Raw genomic sequence first — 20,882 nt, 5'->3', positions numbered from 1 at the left:
TAATAATACTAATACTAATACTAATACTAATACTACTACTAATACTAATACTAATAATATTACTAATACTAATACTAATACTAATACTAATACTAATACTAATACTAATACTAATACTAATACTAATACTAATACTAATACTAATACTAATACTAATACTAATACTAATACTAATACTAATACTAATACTAATACTAATACTAATACTACTAATACTAATATTACTAATACTAATATTACTAGTACTAAGACTAATACTAATCACTAATACTAATAATACTAATACTAATACTAATACTAATACTAATACTACTACTAATACTAATAATACTAATACTAATACTAATATTACTACTACTAATACTAATATTACTAATACTAATATTACTAGTACTAAGACTAATACTAATCACTAATACTAATAATATTACTAATACTAATACTATAATACTAATACTAATAATATTACTAATACTAATACTATAATACTAATACTAATAATATTACTAATACTAATACTACTACTAATATTACTAATACTAATACTAATAATACTAATACTAATACTAATACTATAATACTAATACTACTACTAATACTAATAATACTAATACTAATACTAATATTACTAATACTAATACTAATAATACTAATACTAATACTAATACTAATACTAATATTACTAATACTAATACTAATAATACTAATACTAATACTACTACTAATACTAATATTACTAATACTAATACTAATAATACTAATACTAATACTAATATTACTAATACTAATACTAATAATACTAATACTAATACTAATACTAATACTAATATTACTAATACTAATACTAATAATACTAATACTAATACTAATACTAATACTAATATTACTAATACTAATACTAATAATACTAATACTAATACTAATATTACTAATACTAATACTAATAATACTAATACTAATACTAATACTAATACTAATATTAATACTACTACTAATACTAATACTAATACTAATACTAATACTAATACTAATACTAATACTAATACTTATACTAATACTAATACTAATACTACTACTAATACTAATACTAATACTAATACTAATACTAATACTAATACTAATACTAATACTACTACTAATACTAATACTAATATTACTAATACTAATAATATTACTAATACTAATACTAATACTAATATTACTAATACTAATACTAATACTAATATTACTAATACTAATATGACTAATACTAATATTACTAATACTAATATTACTAATACTAATATTACTACTACTAATATTACTAGTACTAAGACTAATACTAATCACTAATACTAATAATACTAATACTACTACTAATTTACTGGTCGACTAGACCACGACTAAACACGAACTATATCAAAATTAAAGCAAACATTCGCCCAGATTCAAATTGTGTAAACTTGAGTCAGACGAGTCAAGCAATCAGTAAAATAGTCAGTCTAATTAACCGCGGGTCTAAACGTAGGTAAAATTACCGATAAAACCGATTAATTAAGCAAGTAGTGTTAGGTCTCCTCATGTCTGAGATATGATGAGAAAATGAGAGAAGCTCCTCCCTCTCGACCAATCAGCAGCTCCCCATCTCCTCCCTCTCGACCAATCAGCAGCTCCCAACGATCATTGGTAAAACAGACACTAGCCTGTTCAATGCAATTTGCACCTAGTGTGTATTTAGGTGGGGCTTTGTGGGTGCGCGCTAAATTTGACACCTCTCACCGAGTTGTTGTCCTGCGTGCTCTCAACCAGGTCAATGGTTTGGTTTACCTAAAAACTGGGCTCCAAGTCTACTGTATAATTTTATTAATTATGATTTAATTCGAGGCAAAACGGCGCTGAATATTAAAAGACAGGGGATAAATTTGCTCAATATAAACCAAGTCTGATGTCTTGATACACGATTAAGTTTGAGAGGGACAAATAGATGAACGCAAGTGTTGACTGCGTAGTGTGTGCAGTGGCGCAACGTTACGCCACTGCGTGTGTGTACCAACAAAATATAGCCATCTGAACATCAGTAATATACACTTCTCCACTCCGGGATATACTTCATAGTTCAAACAGTGAAGTAACTACTGAATCTGATCAATTAATTTATTCTAAACAGCTTATTTAATTACATCCTAATATTGCAAAAATAAAAAATAACAAACGAATAAACAAACAAACACAGGAGTATATGCTCGTAACTCCACTCCAAACTAGCACTCTTATTTCTGGAAGAAATCTCCTGTACGGAGGGGGATGCTCGTAACTCGACTCCAAACTCGCACTCTTACCTACTCTGGAAGAAATCTCCTGTACGGAGGGGGATGCTCGTAACTCGACTCCAAACTAGCACTCTTACCTCTGGAAGAAACCTCCTGTACGGAGGGGGATGATCGTAACTCCACTCCAAACTCGCACTCTTACCTCTGGAAGAAACCTCCTGTACGGAGGGGGGATGCTCGTAACTCCACTCCAAACTAGCACTCTTCTTCATCTTCCTTAGAGGAATGTGTTGTTCTCCCTGCTGAGTGCTGCTCGGTTGGTCTTCCTCGCTAGACCGCTCCAAGTTAGCTGTTTTATACAAGTTTTATACAAGGAGTGTTATAGGGTCAATTATACAAGGAGTGTAAGGTCAATTATACAAGGAATGTTTACACAACGCGAGAGAAGGGCCGGGATATTGGAATTAAAGCTAATTTACCTGTATCAGGACTAGGCCCCGAGCTAGAGGAGGGCCGGGATATTGGAATTAAAGCTAATTTACCTGTATCAGGACTAGGCCCCGAGCTAGGAGAGGAAGGGCCGGGATATTGGAATTAAAGCTAATTTACCTGTATCAGGACTAGGCCCCGAGCTAGGGGAGGAAGTCTTGAGTTGTATGGGCTCAGGTTTATGTTTAGAGTTGTAGCCGTGCAGCTTACTGCAGCTCTCTGTTATTATGTAGAGAATCTCATGGAGCCCGGACTGGACAAGGCACAGGTCCATAGAAGTGTTGTCGTGGATGAGAACAAACTCCCTGTCGTGACGGTTAAACCAGTAAATAGCCAGCACCTTCTCTCGGGAGCAAATGGCACTGATGTAGGTGAAGAGATGCTGGTAATGGGCGGTAGAGGAGAGGGAGAACTGAGCGAATATTTCCCCGCCGTCCACCAAACCCCGGGTAAGTCCGATCTTTATCTTTGACTCAGACATGGTAGTGGAAGCCAGGGCGGTCTGACAAGCTTGACGTAGATCAGTGGACGCTTTGTTTACCATGTGAAGTGGTGAGGAGCTCAAATGGGGAGGTTGCCATTCTGTACCATATAAGAGCTGGTATAAGCAAGGTGTTAACACTGTGCAGTCTATGTATGTTAACACTTATTAGCAAGTTATAGCTTATAAGTTATTACCCAGTTCTTCAATTATATAATTAGAGGGAGGAAAACGCATCAGTAATGCTACAAAATAAACAGTACAGAGTAGTAGTACATCAACAGTACAGAGTACATGTCAATCAATACGAACGGCAAACTCTCCAACAAAAATTATAACGAGCAGGAATAAGTTAAATCTAATTTAAAATAACAGCTTGAAAACAATTAAAACACCTAACAATCGTTCGATGGTACTGAATCAGAGAGAGAGATCAGAGAGGTACTGACTACTGAATCACTTTCAACACTAAATGTGGTATTACAATGAAACCTCCGTATTATTAGAGCCGTTATTAGAGTAGTATTAAAACTGCTTGAGAATTTCAGCGTCAAGGCCGGTCAAAGCGTGCAGTTTATTAAAACAAGATTACAAAATAAACAATCCAATGAGAGTATGTAATGGGTAGCACGTGACACTACATCACCAGTAAGGGGCGTCACTGTCTTAACCAATAGGGGTCCTGCTCCATTTTGATTTATAATATATTAGCCAGTGTGGGGTATTCCACATGTCTTGTGATGCGTGTATTCCAGGTATTGAGCAATGTTCCCCCAACCTCAACAAGTAATAAACATGATTTATATGGTTCAACTCCAAATAGGGTGCATGGTCTGCAGCTGATGTTACAACTGAGAATATTAGGCCCTAGAGAACTAGAAAACTAGAAAACTAGAAAACTAGAAAACTAGAAAACTAGAAAACTAGAAACTAGAGAACTAGAACCCTAGAGAACTAGAAAACTAGAAAACTAGAAAACTAGAAAACTAGAAAACTAGAAAACTAGAAAACTAGAACCCTAAAGAACTAGAAAACTAGAAAACTTGAACCCTAGAAAACTAGAACCCTAGAAAATTAGAAAACTAGAAAACTAGAAAACTAGAAACTATAAAACTATAAAACTAGAGAGCTAGAGAACTAGAACCCTAGAGAACTAGAAAACTAGAAAGCTAGAGAACTAGAAACCCCTAAAAACCTAGAAAACTGGAGAACTGGAAAACTAGAAAACTATAACCGTAGAGAACTAGAGCACCAGAAAATTAGAGAACTAGAAAACCCTAGAGAACTAGAAGACTAGAGAGCTAGAGAACTAGAAAAAAAGAACTAGAAAACTAGAACCCTAGAGAACTAGAAAACTAGAGAGCTAGAGAACTAGAAAACCCTAAAAAACTAAAGAACTGGAGAACTGGAAAACTAGAAAACTATAACCGTAGAGAACTAGAGAACTAGAAAACTAGAGAACTAGAGAACTATGAAACTAGAGAGCTAGCAGGCACGTAGCCAGGGGGGGGGGGGGGCTAGGGGGGCGGCAGCCCCCCCGGAAAAAATCGAACCCCAGAAAAAAGATAAGCCCCCTAGTCCCCATGGTCGCCTGGTAACTGGGCTGTGTTTATGACTGCAGTCAGTCAAAGATTTGATCTGTGGATTAGTAAATATATGTCATTAAATCCAAGCAAACATTCTAGAAGACTTCTATAATTATAGTCAATAGTGTCCCCTAGACCGTAGGAAATGTAAAAATCTTAAGACGATGAGGCCTGAGTAAGTCGTAAATTTTGATTGGAGAATGCAGATTGCTGTTGTGAAGTTACCGAATTTACGTGAGTACTTGATAATGATTCTTTTCAATCCCAGTTTATTGCTGTCCTACAAATTTCTTTAATGCCAAATGTCGTCTAAAACACCCTGTTTCGCAAAATATTTCCGTGGGGCTGCGCCCCCCTAGCCCCCGCCAAGGGGCTCCGCCCCTGGATACCGCTGGGGGCTGCGCCCCCAGACCCCTGCCACAGCTTGCTCGCTTCACTCGCTGCGCAGCTTAATTGGACGCGTCGGCTCGCTTCGCTCGCCGACAGCCCCCCTCAAAGAAAAATCCTGGCTACGTCCCTGAGAGCTACAGATCTAGAAAACAAAAGAACTATAAAACTAGAGAACTAGAAAACTAGAACCGTAGAGAACTAGAGAACTATAAATCTAAAGAGTTAGGGTTTTCTAGCTCTCTAGTTTTATAATTCATTTTTTTCTAGTTCTGTAGAAAACTCAGAAAGAAATACGTATATCCGTCACCTAAGTATTTGACGATAGTAATCATGGTAGGCGGCGGCTTAAAGTATGGATCAACATCAGAACCAATCAGAGACAGTATTCAAACCACGTGACACACACTAACCAATCAGAGACCTACATTAGAAGGCACAAAAAACTCAAAGATCAAATGAGCCACTAATCCCCGGTAGAGTGGCGCGGGCAGGTATAGACACGGGCAGGCTCGGACCATGCTAACTACTCGGTACTAACCGTGTTTACAACTAGAGGTCAACTATTTGCAGATAGTTTGCAGATAGTTATATTTCGAATACCAGCAGTATATTTACTGTGTAAGTCTGTTAACCTCACTAAGGAGGGGGGGGGGGGAGGGTCACTCTGTTAAGGGGGGGGGGGGGGGGGGGTACTGTTAAGGGGGGCCACTCTGTTAACCTCACTCCCGCGTGACCGTTACTCCGATATTAAACGGACAGTTCCAAGAAACATCGATCAGAAGCAATACTAGACCTCATAATATATAAATATATTTTTAGAGCTAGATAGAATGCGTGTCCTACACTCCCACAGTGATAATCTTTATTAAACTACAGTGTCCGACAAGACTATAGGATTGAAAACTGAAATGTAGATAACGGGAATAAAAGACAAAAAACATGACTTCTTGAAACTCATTTCATGGATATAACCTGTAACGGTAGACTCGTTCTAACTTCTAACGCTAGTGTCTCAGATCATTGTAATAATGGGGTCAACAAGTATCGAGCTACCAATAACGTACCAATATAACGTACCAATATAACATAATATATAATTATACACATAAGTCAAAATAAGGAAATGACAGTACCAAATTTGGGCGTGATTCTGCTCCACTATTGTAATATGTGTTAAAAATATATATATATGTAAATTGTAAAGTTGACAATGAAATAAAAGCTAGAGTATATATATAGTATAGAGTAGGAGATATCACCGAACATTGCGTCTCTGTCTACAGAGTAAGACTAATGCAAAACAACAATGTAATTTACACTACGTCAGTGGGGGGGGGGGGGGGCTGCATGGTACCGAGCAGAGGCTGGGTCTCCGCTCTATATCTAGTACCCTGGTCTAGATAGGTCTAGATAACATTACTGTACCCAGTTCTAGATAGGTCTAGATGACATTACCGTACCCAGTTCTAGTACCTAGTTTGATCATTATGGTCCAATCAATCATGCTACATCAGATCTGTCATAATCTCCACCAAGCAACTAGGTGTACGTGGAGAACACTCATAATCTCCACCAAGCAACTAGGTGTACGTGGAGAACACTCATAATCTCCACCAAGCAACTAGTTGTACGTGGAGAACACTCATAATCTCCACCAAGCAACTAGGTGTACGTGGAGAACACTCATAATCTCCACCAAGCAACTAGGTGTACGTGGAGAACACTCATAATCTCCACCAAGCAACTAGGTGTACGTGGAGAACACTCATAATCTCCACCAAGCAACTAGGTGTACGTGGAGAACACTCATAATCTCCACCAAGCAACTAGGTGTACGTGGAGAACACTCATAATCTCCACCAAGCAACTAGGTGTACGTGGAGAACACTCATAATCTCCACCAAGCAACTAGGTGTACTTGGAGAACACTCATAATCTCCACCAAGCAACTAGGTGTACGTGGAGAACACTCATAATCTCCACCAAGCAACTAGGTGTACGTGGAGAACACTCATAATCTCCACCAAGCAACTAGGTGTACGTGGAGAACACTCATAATCTCCACCAAGCAACTAGGTGTACGTGGAGAACACTCATAATCTCCACCAAGCAACTAGGTGTACTTGGAGAACACTCATAATCTCCACCAAGCAACTAGGTGTACGTGGAGAACACTCATAATCTCCACCAAGCAACTAGGTGTACGTGGAGAACACTCGTAATCTCCACCAAGCAACTAGGTGTACGTGGAGAACACTCATAATCTCCACCAAGCAACTAGGTGTACGTGGAGAACACTCATAATCTCCACCAAGCAACTAGGTGTACTTGGAGAACACTCATAATCTCCACCAAGCAACTAGGTGTACGTGGAGAACACTCATAATCTCCACCAAGCAACTAGGTGTACGTGGAGAACACTCGTAATCTCCACCAAGCAACTAGGTGTACTTGGAGAACACTCATAATCTCCACCAAGCAACTAGGTGTACGTGGAGAACAATTAATACAATCGGGGGAATGGGATGCAACTTGTCATCATGGGGCCATGTAGAAAATGTTCGTACGCGAATGATTCACAAAACCAATAGCTGATTGGCGTGAAGTAGATAAACTAGGTGGAGTAGATAAATATGCATCCTCCCTACTCTCCCTTGGTTGTATTTTAATTAAGTTTGCACAAGGCGAATTAATGAACGATTAATACTGTATACATATCCTCCAAATGGCTCAAACTATAAGCTAAACTATACGATCAACAAAAACAGTTTGAGAAAGCAATGGGTATAGGAGATGTTTGAGAAAGCATATCCTTGAGACCATTTCGCTCAATGAAAATCTGCTGAGAGCAGGGTGGCAGGGTTAGCAATTATGACAAAATTAATCTTAATTGGTTTAACTGCAGAGTGTCAAAGTGTTGAAATAAAGATCATCACTCATGCCGTTCTTTTTATGCTGTGACAAAAAATGTAAGTTAAAGACGGTTAAAGGCGCCAACATATTTTTATATTATGCTGAAAGTCTCTTTTCATAGGACACAGGTTTTACAGCGTAAGAGAATTATTCAGGAAATAGAAGGCGGCAAAACAAAAAGAAAAAAAAACTACTGTGCTCTAGTAGCAGGGAATAGTATTGGACTACTGTGACCATGATAATACTCTCACAGCACCCTGCTACTAGAGTACTAACACTCATAGTACACTAACACCCATCACTAACACTCACTAAAACTAACACAAACACTCATCACGCGACCCACACAATTAAGCATCAATAACGTTGAATGAAAAAATTGTAGCAACTGCTGAAAGGGACTTGATCGGAAAATATGAACATTTTATCAAAAAAGGCTGATAAAAACTGTCATTACCGAAGATTATTTTATAGTACTAAAAACCATAATTTACTACATGATGGAAAGAATGTGTTCATACAAAGTATGATGAAGTTATGGGAGTGATTATGTAATTAAGGAGTAATTAAGATAATTACAATGGAAGTGGAGCCCCAGGATGAAGAGGCAGTAACTATCTCACACCACTGGACCACATATCAACGACTTGCGTAATGTCGCGTGCGGACTCTAACGCCGCGTTTACAAATAAAACGTGTGGAAGTTTCAAGTGGGTCACCTAGTGATTCGTACGACGTGGGGAGTGGTATACTTGGGCAGCCAAACGTAATTCCGAAGAAACTATAATTTAACTCAAAATATAGCGTCAATAATCAACATTCGTGCTCGCAAGTGCATCCTGGCATGCAATATGGGTGGCCAAATGCTGGTCACAAGTACACCTATAAAGTGCGGCATATCATTTACTATAAAGCAATGGTATTCTTCTCTCGGAATTCTTGAAATATTTTAATTTTCAATATGTACGTTTATACTACCACTAGCCAAGCAGTGCAATTGGTATTTTACGATGGATAAAAATGAAGATGAGAAAAGTATACCGCAGCCGAGAAAGGCTGGCCTCTAAACTTCTCACTGTAACTCTGTCGTTAGTTCATGCTTTGAGCAGCCTGATTTTCGCGAGCGTGGTATTATTTGAGGGAGCGTCTATCAAAATTCATAATGAGGTGACTGATATTGAGCTGCGTACCAGGTGACAGTAGTAACGAGAGTAATAATAATAATTCAGAGGATCCTATGTTGTGAGCCCACAAATTGCAGGAACACCAATGGTAGTCTGGAGCATTTAAACCGTATGCTTTACTAAGTGTTTACCAGGTTGATGATCACGAACATACTGGATCCCTGATGAACACACTATGTAGTTCACCTGATGAGTAAACGCACACTTTCACTACTACTACTACTACTACTACTACTACTACTACTACTACTACTACTACTACTACTACTACTACTACTACTACTACTACTACTACTACTACTACTACTACTACTACTACTACTACTACTACTACTACTACTACTACTACTACTACTACTACTACTACTACTACAACTACTACTACTACTACTACTACTACTACTACAACTTGAAGCGGGAAAAGAGGCGGATATAGTACGGGGAAGGATGGAAGTACCAAGGTGGTGGCACCACCTTGGTACTTCACCGTGGTGGCACTACACTGGTAGTAGTATAGAAGGAAGGGAATACATGGAGAGGGAATGGCAGCGATTAACCGGATTATAGTTCACACTCTAAATAAAGCGTGGGTGGCAAGCAGGGGGGTTGCTAGTAGTATGTACCATATACTACTGTGGCTAACTTCACGGACAGTTCATAAGTCTGCCTGTGGAATGTGGCTGGGGCTTATCCTGCATAACAAAAATAGATAGATGATTATAGGGGAGGTGGGAACGTACAACGTGAGTAGGAGCGCTAGATCCTTCCTAGATCTGCAAATAGTATACTACAGGAGGGGAACCAAGCAAAGAGTAGACTACAGGAAGGAAACCAAGCAAAGAGGAGACTACATAAAGGGAACCAAGCAAAGAGTAGACTACAGGAAGGGAACCAAGCAAAGAGTAGACTACAGAAAGGGAACCAAGCAAAGAGGAGACTACAGGAAGGGAACCAAGCAAAGAGGAGACTACAGGAAGGGAACCAAGCAAAGAGTAGACTACAGGAAGGGGACCAAGCAAAGAGTAGACTACAGGAAGGGAACCAAGCAAAGAGTAGACTACAGGAAGGGGACCAAGCAAAGAGTAGACTACAGGAAGGGGACCAAGCAAAGAGGAGACTACAGGAAGGGAACCAAGCAAAGAGTAGACTACAGAAAGGGAACCAAGCAAAGAGTAAACTACAGAAAGGGAACCAAGCAAAGAGTAGACTACAGGAAGGGGACCAAGCAAAGAGTAGACTACAGGAAGGGAACCAAGCAAAGAGTAGACTACAGGAAGGGGACCAAGCAAAGAGGAGACTACAGGAAGGGAACCAAGCAAAGAGTAGACTACAGGAAAAAAACCAAGCAAAGAGTAGACTACATAAAGGGAACCAAGCAAAGAGTAGACTACAGGAAGGGAACCAAGCAAAAAGTAGACTACAGGAAGGGAACCAAGCAAAGAGGAGACTACAGGAAGGGAACCAAGCAAAGAGGAGACTACAGGAAGGGAACCTAGCAAAGAGTAGACTACAGGAAGGGAACCAAACAAAGAGGAGACTACAGGAAGGGAACCAAGCAAAGAGTAGACTACAGAAAGGGAACCAAGCAAAGAGGAGACTACAGAAAGGGAACCAAGCAAAGAGTAGACTACAGGAAGGGAACCAAGCAAATAGTAGACTACAGGAAGGGAACCAAGCAAAGAGTATACTACAGGAAGGGAACCAAGCAAAGAGTAGACTACAGGAAGGGAACCAAAGAAAGAGTAGACTACAGGAAGGGAACCAAGCAGAGAGGAGACTACAGGAAGGGAACCAAGCAGAGAGGAGACTATAGAAAGGGAACCAAGCAAAGAATAGACTACAGGATGGGAACCAAGCAAATAGTAGACTACAGGAAGGGAACCAAGCAAAGAGTAGACTACAGAAAGGGAACCAAGCAAAGAGTAGACTACAGGAAGGGAACCAAGCAAAGAGTAGACTACAGGAAGGGAACCAAGCAAAGAGTAGACTACAGGAAGGGAACCAAGCAAAGAGTAGACTACAGAAAGGGAACCAAGCAAAGAGTAGACTACAGGAAGGGAACCAAGCAAAGAGTAGACTACAGGAAAAAAACCAAGCAAAGAGTAGACTACATAAAGGGAACCAAGCAAAGAGTAGACTACAGGAAGGGAACCAAGCAAAAAATAGACTACAGGAAGGGAACCAAGCAAATAGGAGACTACAGGAAGGGAACCAAGCAAAGAGGAGACTACAGGAAGGGAACCAAGCAAAGAGGAGACTACAGGAAGGGAACCAAGCAAAGAGTAGACTACAGGAAGGGAACCAAGCAAAGAGTAGACTACAGGAAGGGAACCAAGCAAAGAGTAGACTACAGAAAGGGAACCAAGCAAAGAGGAGACTACAGGAAGGGAACCAAGCAAAGAGGAGACTACAGGAAAGGAAACCAAGCAAAGAAGAGACTGCAGGAAGGGAACCTAGCAAAGAGTAGACTACAGGAAGGAAACCAAGCAAAGAGGAGACTACATAAAGGGAACCAAGCAAAGAGTAGACTACAGAAAGGGAACTAAGCAAAGAGGAGACTACAGGAAGGGAACCAAGCAAAGAGTAGACTACAGGAAGGGAACCAAGCAAAGAGTAGACTACAGAAAGGGAACCAAGCAAAGAGTAGACTACAGAAAGGGAACCAAGCAAAGAGGAGACTACAGGAAGGGAACCAAGCAAAGAGTAGACTACAGAAAGGGAACCAAGCAAAGAGTAGATTACAGGAAGGCCGGAACCAAGCAAATAGTAGACTACAGGAAGGGAACCAAGCAAAGAGTAGACTACAGGAAGGGAACCAAGCAAAGAGTAGACTACAGGAAGGGAACCAAGCAAAGAGTAGACTACAGGAAGGGAACCAAGCAAAGAGGAGACTACAGGAAGGGAACCAAGCAAAGAGTAGACTACAGGAAGGGAACCAAGCAAAGAGTAGACAACAGAAAGGGAACCAAGCAAAGAGGAGACTACAGGAAGGGAACCAAGCAAAGAGTAGACTACAGGAAGGGAACCAAGCAAAGAGTAGACTACAGAAAGGGAACCAAGCAAAGAGGAGACTACAGGAAGGGAACCAAGCAAAGAGTAAACTACAGGAAGGGAACCAAGCAAAGAGTAGACTACAGGAAGGGAACCAAGCAAAGAGTAGACTACAGGCGACCGTCGGCAAAATAGCAGTTAGAAAGTAGTTAAAACTGTGAGTTGTCAAGATGATATATTTCCAAAACAACATCTTTAACAATGATCTTTAACATCGGCTTTTAAAAGAATTTGTCAGACATGAGTCACAAACAAACTCGAAGTAGAGACCTCGAACGAGAAGTAAAGACCTTGAACGAGAAGTAGAGACCTTGAACGAGTTGCATTATGCGGCATATGGTAAATGAAATTAAGGAATTAAACCAAGTTATACGAGTGTAGGAAAAGTGCTCTAAACGAGCATACTGACACCTTGAGAGGTGTGTCAACACAGCATGTCTCATTCGCATGTGAGGGGGTGACTAATACATGTGTGAGATATTGTAGATATGAAGCGGAAAATGGAGATTAGCACCCACCTCCCTTCCAAGCAAAAAGTAAGGATACCTGGCAACGTAATTACAGCTTTAGAAACATAAAATCCTATGACGATTAATCCTAACTTGGATAAGTTCTAACGCGATATAAGTAGAACTAATGGAGGAGAATCTTGATGGAGAATGGACATTAGTTAAGGATACTATTAAAGAAGTGTCTATGGAGGTACTGGGTGAGCGCCCCCGGCGCAGAAAGCAGCAGCATTTGTTTCAGGAGACAAAAAGCCTTATTGCAGAACGCAGTAAGATCAAACAAATGGCTCCTATTGACAACAACAATAGGAGCGAATATTCTCGGGCCAACAAACTTGTCAAAAAGAGCTGCAGGAAAGACGATGAGAATTGGGCTCTTAGAGTTGCAGCAGATCTGGAAACAGTTGATGTCCATGGCCGGCAAACGGAAGTCTGGCAACGGATAAAAACACTGTCCGGTAAGAAGAATCGAAAATCAACTGCTGTAAGAGACAAATCCGGGAAGTTGATTGCTGATCCCTCTGCTCAGAGAGAGATAGATGGGGAGAACATTTTTCGGAGCTATTAAACCCTCCTCCCACGAATGCAGACCTGTCTGACCTGGACCATCTTGAAGTGGTTCCCTGCTTTCCTTATCTTGGTGATGGTGATGGTCCCCCCACTAGACTTGAGATTTTAAACTGTCTCAAAAAATTGAAGAACCACAAAAGTGCTGGGATTGACGAAATCTCTAATGAGCAGTAAAAGTATGGGGCAAGTGGTCTTGTGGATAGGATGGAGAAATTGTTCTCTAAAGTCTGGAATTCTATTATATTACCCAATAGTAGTGCATTACAGCTACACATTCAGTTGGATTTTAGTTTTCTAAAGCTGTAATAAACGAGAATACCTAGCTGTCAGCACCTGTAAAACCCATATATGAGGCTTTAGACAAATAATTTGGGTAATGGCAAGAAAACAAGCGTGAATATTTGACACGGTAGTTGGGGCGGTAGTTGGAGCGGTAGTTGGGGCGGTAGTTGGAGCGGTAGTTGGGGCGGTAGTTGGAGCGGTAGTTGGGGTCGTAGTTGGGGTGGTAGTTGGGGTGGTCTTTAGGGTGGTAGTTGGGGTTCCACATCTTCAGCTGGAGTACGAAAAATAAGAAAGATGGCAATTTGCCAAAGGCGCGCTGAGTGCTCCGAATAAAGAATGTGAACTGAGTAGACAGGGAGGTGGGAGTTGCACCCCACATGTACTACACATGTAGTAGACATGTAGTACACAATATGTAGTAGACATGTCAAAGTGTGCACCCTACTAAACAAAGTAGGGAGCACCGTCCTTTATACTGTGATTGTGAAATAATCATCTTTATCTAACAATACTTGCAATTGTGACAATTAAAGAAATGACGACAATTAAATAAATAACGACAATTAAAGAAATAACGATAATTAAAGAAATTCAGTACAATTATTATTGTACTGAATTAATGGGCTATAATCACGGAATTGTAAAATAATTAAAGATACTTTCCACATTATCAGAGTGTATGTGTCGGATGAATAATAAAATACGTGACTAGTAGGTACGTGAGAGCTGCTACCTTTAGGTTGGAGAGCGGGTAGGGAGGTCCAGTCCTCCTTAACAAGGCTACTAGGATCCATGATGAGAAGGGTGGTGGGAAGGGAGGTGGGAAGGGAGGTGGGAGTTGTCAGTGCTGCACATGTGTTCTAGTGGTAGTAGTGTATCACGTGGCGAGCAAATAACAGCTGTCACAGAGACGTGTTTATACCGAAAGTGCCGCTTAAGGAGACGTGTTTATACCGGAAGTGCCGCTTAAGGAGCCCAAATGGAAGGAGGGAAACCTCGAATATCACTTTCGACCAATAATTGGGTGATTTAGAGATTTAGCAATCAAGCTAGATGCATTTAAAGATTATCACATGCTTACCACTGAGATAAGTATTTATACCTGATCGGTGTGCATTATTGATCCTGTCTAGTGACTAAACTCTTAAACTGCAATTTGCAATTATTGCAATAATCACAGCCGTTAATTGTAGGTTGATGGCCGATCAAAACTATGACGTTATCAAATTCAAACATTCTCGATTAATAACAAGTCTACTTGAGGTATGGTGTTAACGTTGTTAAAACGTAAATAATACTACTGTATACCACCAACAAGACCTCAATGAGCACAAGACTAGAAATATTGGCTGAGTTAAGCACGTGCAGAGTTGGGCACGTGCAGAACCACGTGGTTAAGAGAATTAATCAGTTGGCGTGCTGGCTACTCCAACTTCTCTAGGCCCTCCTCGTGAAACAAGGTCAACCAGTACCGTGCAGACAGAGTCAAACCACACGTGATGTTAACCAATCAGCTACAAATACTGCCCACGTGACATTGTGCACGCACTCAACAGTGGAAGCAAATGCCGGGAAAGATGTGAAAGTTACCCCTCTGTATCATGGTGTGGGGTGACACACACAGTGGAGTTACCCCTCCGTATCATGTTGTGGGGTGACACACACAGTGGAGTTACCCCTCTGTATCATGGTGTGGGGTGACACACACAGTGGAGTTACCCCTCCGTATCATGTTGTGGGGTGACACACACAGTGGAGTTACCCCTCAGTGAACGTTCAACTAATCTCCACATCCTATCACCCGACTCAGTCCAAGCTTATAGTATATATAAGTTGCGGCAAAAATTGACCAATGATAATGAGGTTTACAGACTGTGATTGAAGCAGGACAGGGCTGGTGGTATATAAGGTGGCCAACATACCACCAGCTCTGACCTGCACTGAATTTAATCAACCTAGTCCCAAACAACAACTAATCCAGCAGATTAACTCATGCAATAACATCTCCTATATTATATAACTATACGTTCTATCTCCCTTCACTTTATCAACTGTTGTGAGCACGGGATTCGCTTTGTTAGATTAGCTTTACATCTCTATTATATATACTATCTATGTTATTATATATGTTGCATGTTGCGCTAATGAAAACAACAGATTGCTTGGCGTGTTCAATAGTTCGTATTGTAACTCACTAAGCACGATATTTAAAATACAAAAATAAATGATTGCCCCCCCCCACTAATGATTGTCACTACCCCCCCCCCCCCCTAATGATGTAGGCAATGAATAGGGTATAACGAGGGTATACAGTATGAAGGTTATAACGAGGATATACTGTAATTAAATGAAAATGAAAGGCTGAATAATGTTTTTAAATTCGAAAACCGCTAAGAAAAATAGGTCTTGCGCCCATAATTTTAGCAGCTAAACGGAAACTTTGTCTCCACTTTTTAAGTAATAATATATCTATATATACAGGGTACTCCACTTTTTATCTTGACTAAGTAATAGTATATCTACAGGGTGTACCGTATATCTATATAGAGATGATACAAAATATTATGAAGGAACAGTTGCTCAAAACTCGTCATCACATTGTGTCAATATATTGTGTCGAATTTATGCATACCTACCAAGTTTCAAGTCTCTATCACTTTTTGATTTCTCACAAATTTCATTTCAACTGCGATAGTGAAGTCCCGGCCGTAGGCACGGTTTATAAACTATAAACTATAAACTATAAACTATAAACTATAAACTATAAACTATAAACTATAAACTATAAACTATAAACTATAAACTATAAACTATAAACTATAAACTATAAACTATAAACTATAAACTATAAACTATAAACTATAAACTATAAACTATAAACTATAAACTATAAACTATAAACTATAAACTATAAACTATAAACTATAAACTATAAACTATAAACTATAAACTATAAACTATAAACTATAAACTATAAACTATAAACTATAAACTATAAACTATAAACTATAAACTATAAACTTTTTTTTTTTTTTAAATCTCAACACTTATTTTACTTCGGACATTCCAACAGCCACATTGTTACACAAGTGTGTAACCAGCCAATTACAGGAAGCCGAAGGATTCAATTATACATTAGGCCAGTGACGGTTAAGGTAGTGTGTACCATACTTTCTTCGCCCGAGACTTTGCTGCAATGGGCAGCTCCTCATTTAACCCTCACACCCGATTTCTCGAGTATTTGGCTGAGTGGACCGGGGGGCTGCATAGACCACTCAGGATCCTTAGCTGAGCGTCGACGACGCTCACCCCACGGCCAGTGACAGAGTCGGGAATCGAACCTGGTACCTCAAGTAATACCAGGCGGATTAACCAACTGAGCCACTAAACTATAAACTATAAACTATAAACTATAAACTATAAACTATAAACTATAAACTATAAACTATAAACTATAAACTATAAACTATAAACTATAAACTATAAACTATAAACTATAAACTATAAACTATAAACTATAAACTATAAACTATAAACTATAAACTATAAACTATAAACTATAAACTATAAACTATAAACTATAAACTATAAACTATAAACTATAAACTATAAACTATAAAGCAGCGTGTTAGAACTGATGTAGTTAATGTTTCTACGATTACTACTATCCTACTACTACACCAGCAAGTTATGAGCAAGGCAATAAATAGCACAGTGAATAACACTTCAAATTACTTATCAGTGTTATCACTACTAGGGTAGGGTAGTCACTTTATGTTCATTACTCCAAGAGGTTCGACAAGGCGGATAAAAAAGACATTTTAACAAGGGAGGATCAGGAAACGCGAACGTTTTCAATAATAGTGTGATAAAATGACAAATATTTTATTAAACTGTTAAGGAGAACGGAATTTGTTGAGTTTTCAGGAACCTGTTAATGTGATATCGGTATTATGGGTTAATGTAATATGTACATGTTATTATACTGATTTGTGCGTTATTGTGCTCAACTAAGATAAATTAGGAGCAATTATACGATGAACCATTAATTAGCAAACGACTCAATTCAAGTTTTATTAATGTAATATATATAAAATTAATGACTAATGTAATATATATAAAATTAATGACTAATGTAATATATATGAACTTAATTTAGTTGGATTGATTTGTTAGTTTATTTTATAGGTTCATCCTGATTTTTTGTTGCGAAATTTGATTCCGAGATGGCAGAAAACCCTGAAACAAATGGCTATTGAAGTACGACAGCTGCCAATTAAAACCCTGAAACAAATGGCTATTGAAGTACGGCAGCTGCCAATTTGTCGCGGACCAGCCAAGCCACCCACTTCTAATTTCTGTGACAAATTCATTTCAATTTTCATAACCACAGCTCGCTCCCGACACCTACTAAAGTATATAGAGTAAACTCTATATACTATATACTAGAGTAAGATCAGATAGACAATAGAGTATAGAGTTAATGTTATAGAGCTGGTAAAGATTTAGCAGCCTGATCTTACAGTATCTACATTTTACACTATGTACGTGCAAAATGTAGAATAAGATAAAATGACTATTGATAACGTTCATCTTGGTGGACAATAATTACTAATTAATTACCTAATAAATGGATATTTTAACTGTTAACGACTTCTTCTAATTATAGATCTGGATAATTTAGTAGTTAATATTCGCATATGTCTAACAATTCGGCAAGTTGTTTTCGAAAGGCAGAGCTTGAGAACAAAGCTTGCCAGATTAAATTTTGGAAGCAGTGTACAAAATAATAGGCTAAAAGGTTACCAGCCTCTTACTGCGGACGACTGCTCCTTTACAAGGCTTAACCCTTGATTAACAAAGGAGTTATCAATCAATTAATTTCTGTCATCAATATGATATTCCATAATTACGCTTAGTGCCCCTATAAATGAAACTGAATATTCAACAAAAATGTCGATTAAAACGACTTATTTAACTATTGCTGATCATGTATTATCAGTTACCCAGCACAATATTGTAACAGTGAAGCTAGGAAATAGGGGTAAAGTGAGCAGGAACATTCTATAGGAACTAGTATCATCGCATCAAGTCTGAACAAATTGTGAATATTTCTATGTGATTTCTTAATGACCAACTATCGATTAATTAATGACCGATCATCTGACGTAAGACCTCTAAATATTTGTTCGGGGTATGTAAGCAATGGCTAACAACAGTATAGCCATAGGCTGATTGTTTGCGATCAAAGAATAATATGACATTTTACGAATCATACACGAAAATCAATAAATTAAACACGGTTAAAATAATTTGGAAGCAATTTATACCATTATATAAATAGAGATTTTTAGTGCCCGATATTCAAAACAAGTAGACCTTGTAAATACATGAGGAAACTAGACAGAGGCCGCGCGAATGTTTTACCACCAATAATTGAGTATAAATGTTGAGTCATAATGGAAATGCCACTAACCTTGCTTATAATTATATTATAATACTATAGGCATAGCACTAACCTTGTTTATATTTGCTGTATGGGGTAAATGCCTCCACGCCTGGATATTCCCCTGAAATATTAGGAGTCGTTAGTAATAGGCTATACTACTAATAGTAGTAGCTACCATAGTAACTTACTGGTAACCATGGTAACTGACAGGTTGAGTCTCAAAGAAATCAGGATATTCGGCATATGGCTTTGAAATATTGGGGCTATTTTCCTGAATATTCCGCTAAAGTGAGTTTTGAGCTGACGTGGGTTAACTCTAAGTGGAAGAGGCGTTATAGCATCCTACCCCCGGCAATCCACTGAGGTTTCCAGTAATCGATGTGGTAGGATTTTAATCTTTTGAGGAGCTTTTAATTCGTTTAGAAATGCAGGAGAGAAAAATTGGGGCAAATTGTTGGTAAGCAGGTTGATGCTTGAACATTTCTGCAGCATGATATGATGATCCATGGTTTCATATAATATATAAAATGGTGATTAGCTAAAGACTAGTGGAAATATGTTATTTGAGGCTAGTAGAGTAGTAGTACTACTACGGTAGCTGTCATATTATTATTAGTATATTTATCGAGGGAACCTAATTATCGAGGGAACCTAAACCATAGAGTCATGGATCAATGATCTGTTCTATCGATCAATCAGAATACTGCCATCTGATATTTCATAATCTTTAACAGCATCATTACCATTTACCATTTACCAACTTTTTTTTCATCGATGTTAAATACGCCGAGAAACCGGTCGAAAATACGCCGTTTGTCAAATTCTAAGAAATACGTGAAATACGGCCCATTTTGCAGTTTCAGAAAAAAAGTTTTATGATGTTAAATTTTGTCCGAATACGCCGCGCAAACGTTTATCGCAAGAAATACGTGCGCACTTATTTCTTGCGATAAACGTTTCCGCAAAGTAAAGCAAAGTATTTAAAAAATCAGCTGCCATGCACCGCCACCGCACATTTTTCATCATAATCTGCCTAACCAGTAATCGGCATCATAATCTGCCTAACCAGTAATCGGCATCATAATCTGCCTAACCAGTAATCGGCATCACAATCTGCCTAACCAGTAATCGGCATCACAATCTGCCTAACCAGTAATCGGCATCATAATCTGCCTAACCAGTAATCGGCATCATTATCTGCCTAACCAGTAATCGGCATCATTATCTGCCTAACCAGTAATCGGCATCATAATCTGCCTAACCAGTAATCGGCATCATAATCTGCCTAACCAGTAATCGGCATCATAATCTGCCTAACCAGTAACCAGTAATCGGCATCATAATCTGCCTAACCAGTAATCAGTAATCGGCATCATTATCTGCCTAACCAGTAATTGGCATCATAATCTGCCTAACCAGTAATCGGCATCATAATCTGCTTGAATACAAATTGCTACCAAAATGGCCCGATGGCTTAAATATAAAAAGTGACTAGGAATCTGATTAAGGCGGAAAAAGTGGCTATACATTTTTTGACCGGGTGACTATTTCATTATGATTATGTTTCACCTTCAAGTTTAATTCCATACCATACTGTATTGTGCTTTGCTGATTATATTACTGAGGTATTATTATATTACTGAGGTATTAGCTATTCATGATTGCCAAAAAGTGAAAATAAAACTATCGTCGCAGGGCCCAGAGCCCGGGTGCTTCAGATTAAAAGCGA

General features: G+C 38.7%; 1 protein-coding gene across 5 annotated transcripts in view; it reads right to left on the bottom strand.

Moving 5' to 3' along the window:
* Window positions 1-20,882, bottom strand: part of LOC134820482 (uncharacterized) — a 37,233-nt gene that overhangs the window by 15,718 nt on the left and 633 nt on the right. For 4 of the 5 annotated variants that reach the window (XM_063830874.1, XM_063830876.1, XM_063830875.1 and 1 more), the window contains exons 1-2: window positions 2,859-3,332; window positions 2,452-2,598 (exon numbers count right to left, since the gene is read on the bottom strand). In XM_063830874.1, coding sequence (XP_063686944.1) covers window positions 2,452-2,598; window positions 2,859-3,282 — 571 coding nt within the window. In that variant the 5' untranslated portion in view covers window positions 3,283-3,332. Of the gene's footprint in view, window positions 1-2,451; window positions 2,599-2,858; window positions 3,333-19,223; window positions 19,275-20,882 lie in introns of those variants that run through there. The other variant, XM_063830879.1, reaches the window with a different exon arrangement.

The sequence above is a fragment of the Bolinopsis microptera genome, chromosome 9 (assembly GCF_026151205.1).
Source record: "Bolinopsis microptera isolate Bmic1 chromosome 9, MBARI_Bmic_1.0, whole genome shotgun sequence".
Taxonomy (NCBI): domain Eukaryota; kingdom Metazoa; phylum Ctenophora; class Tentaculata; order Lobata; family Bolinopsidae; genus Bolinopsis; species Bolinopsis microptera.
This window is presented reverse-complemented; position numbering and strand designations above follow the sequence as displayed.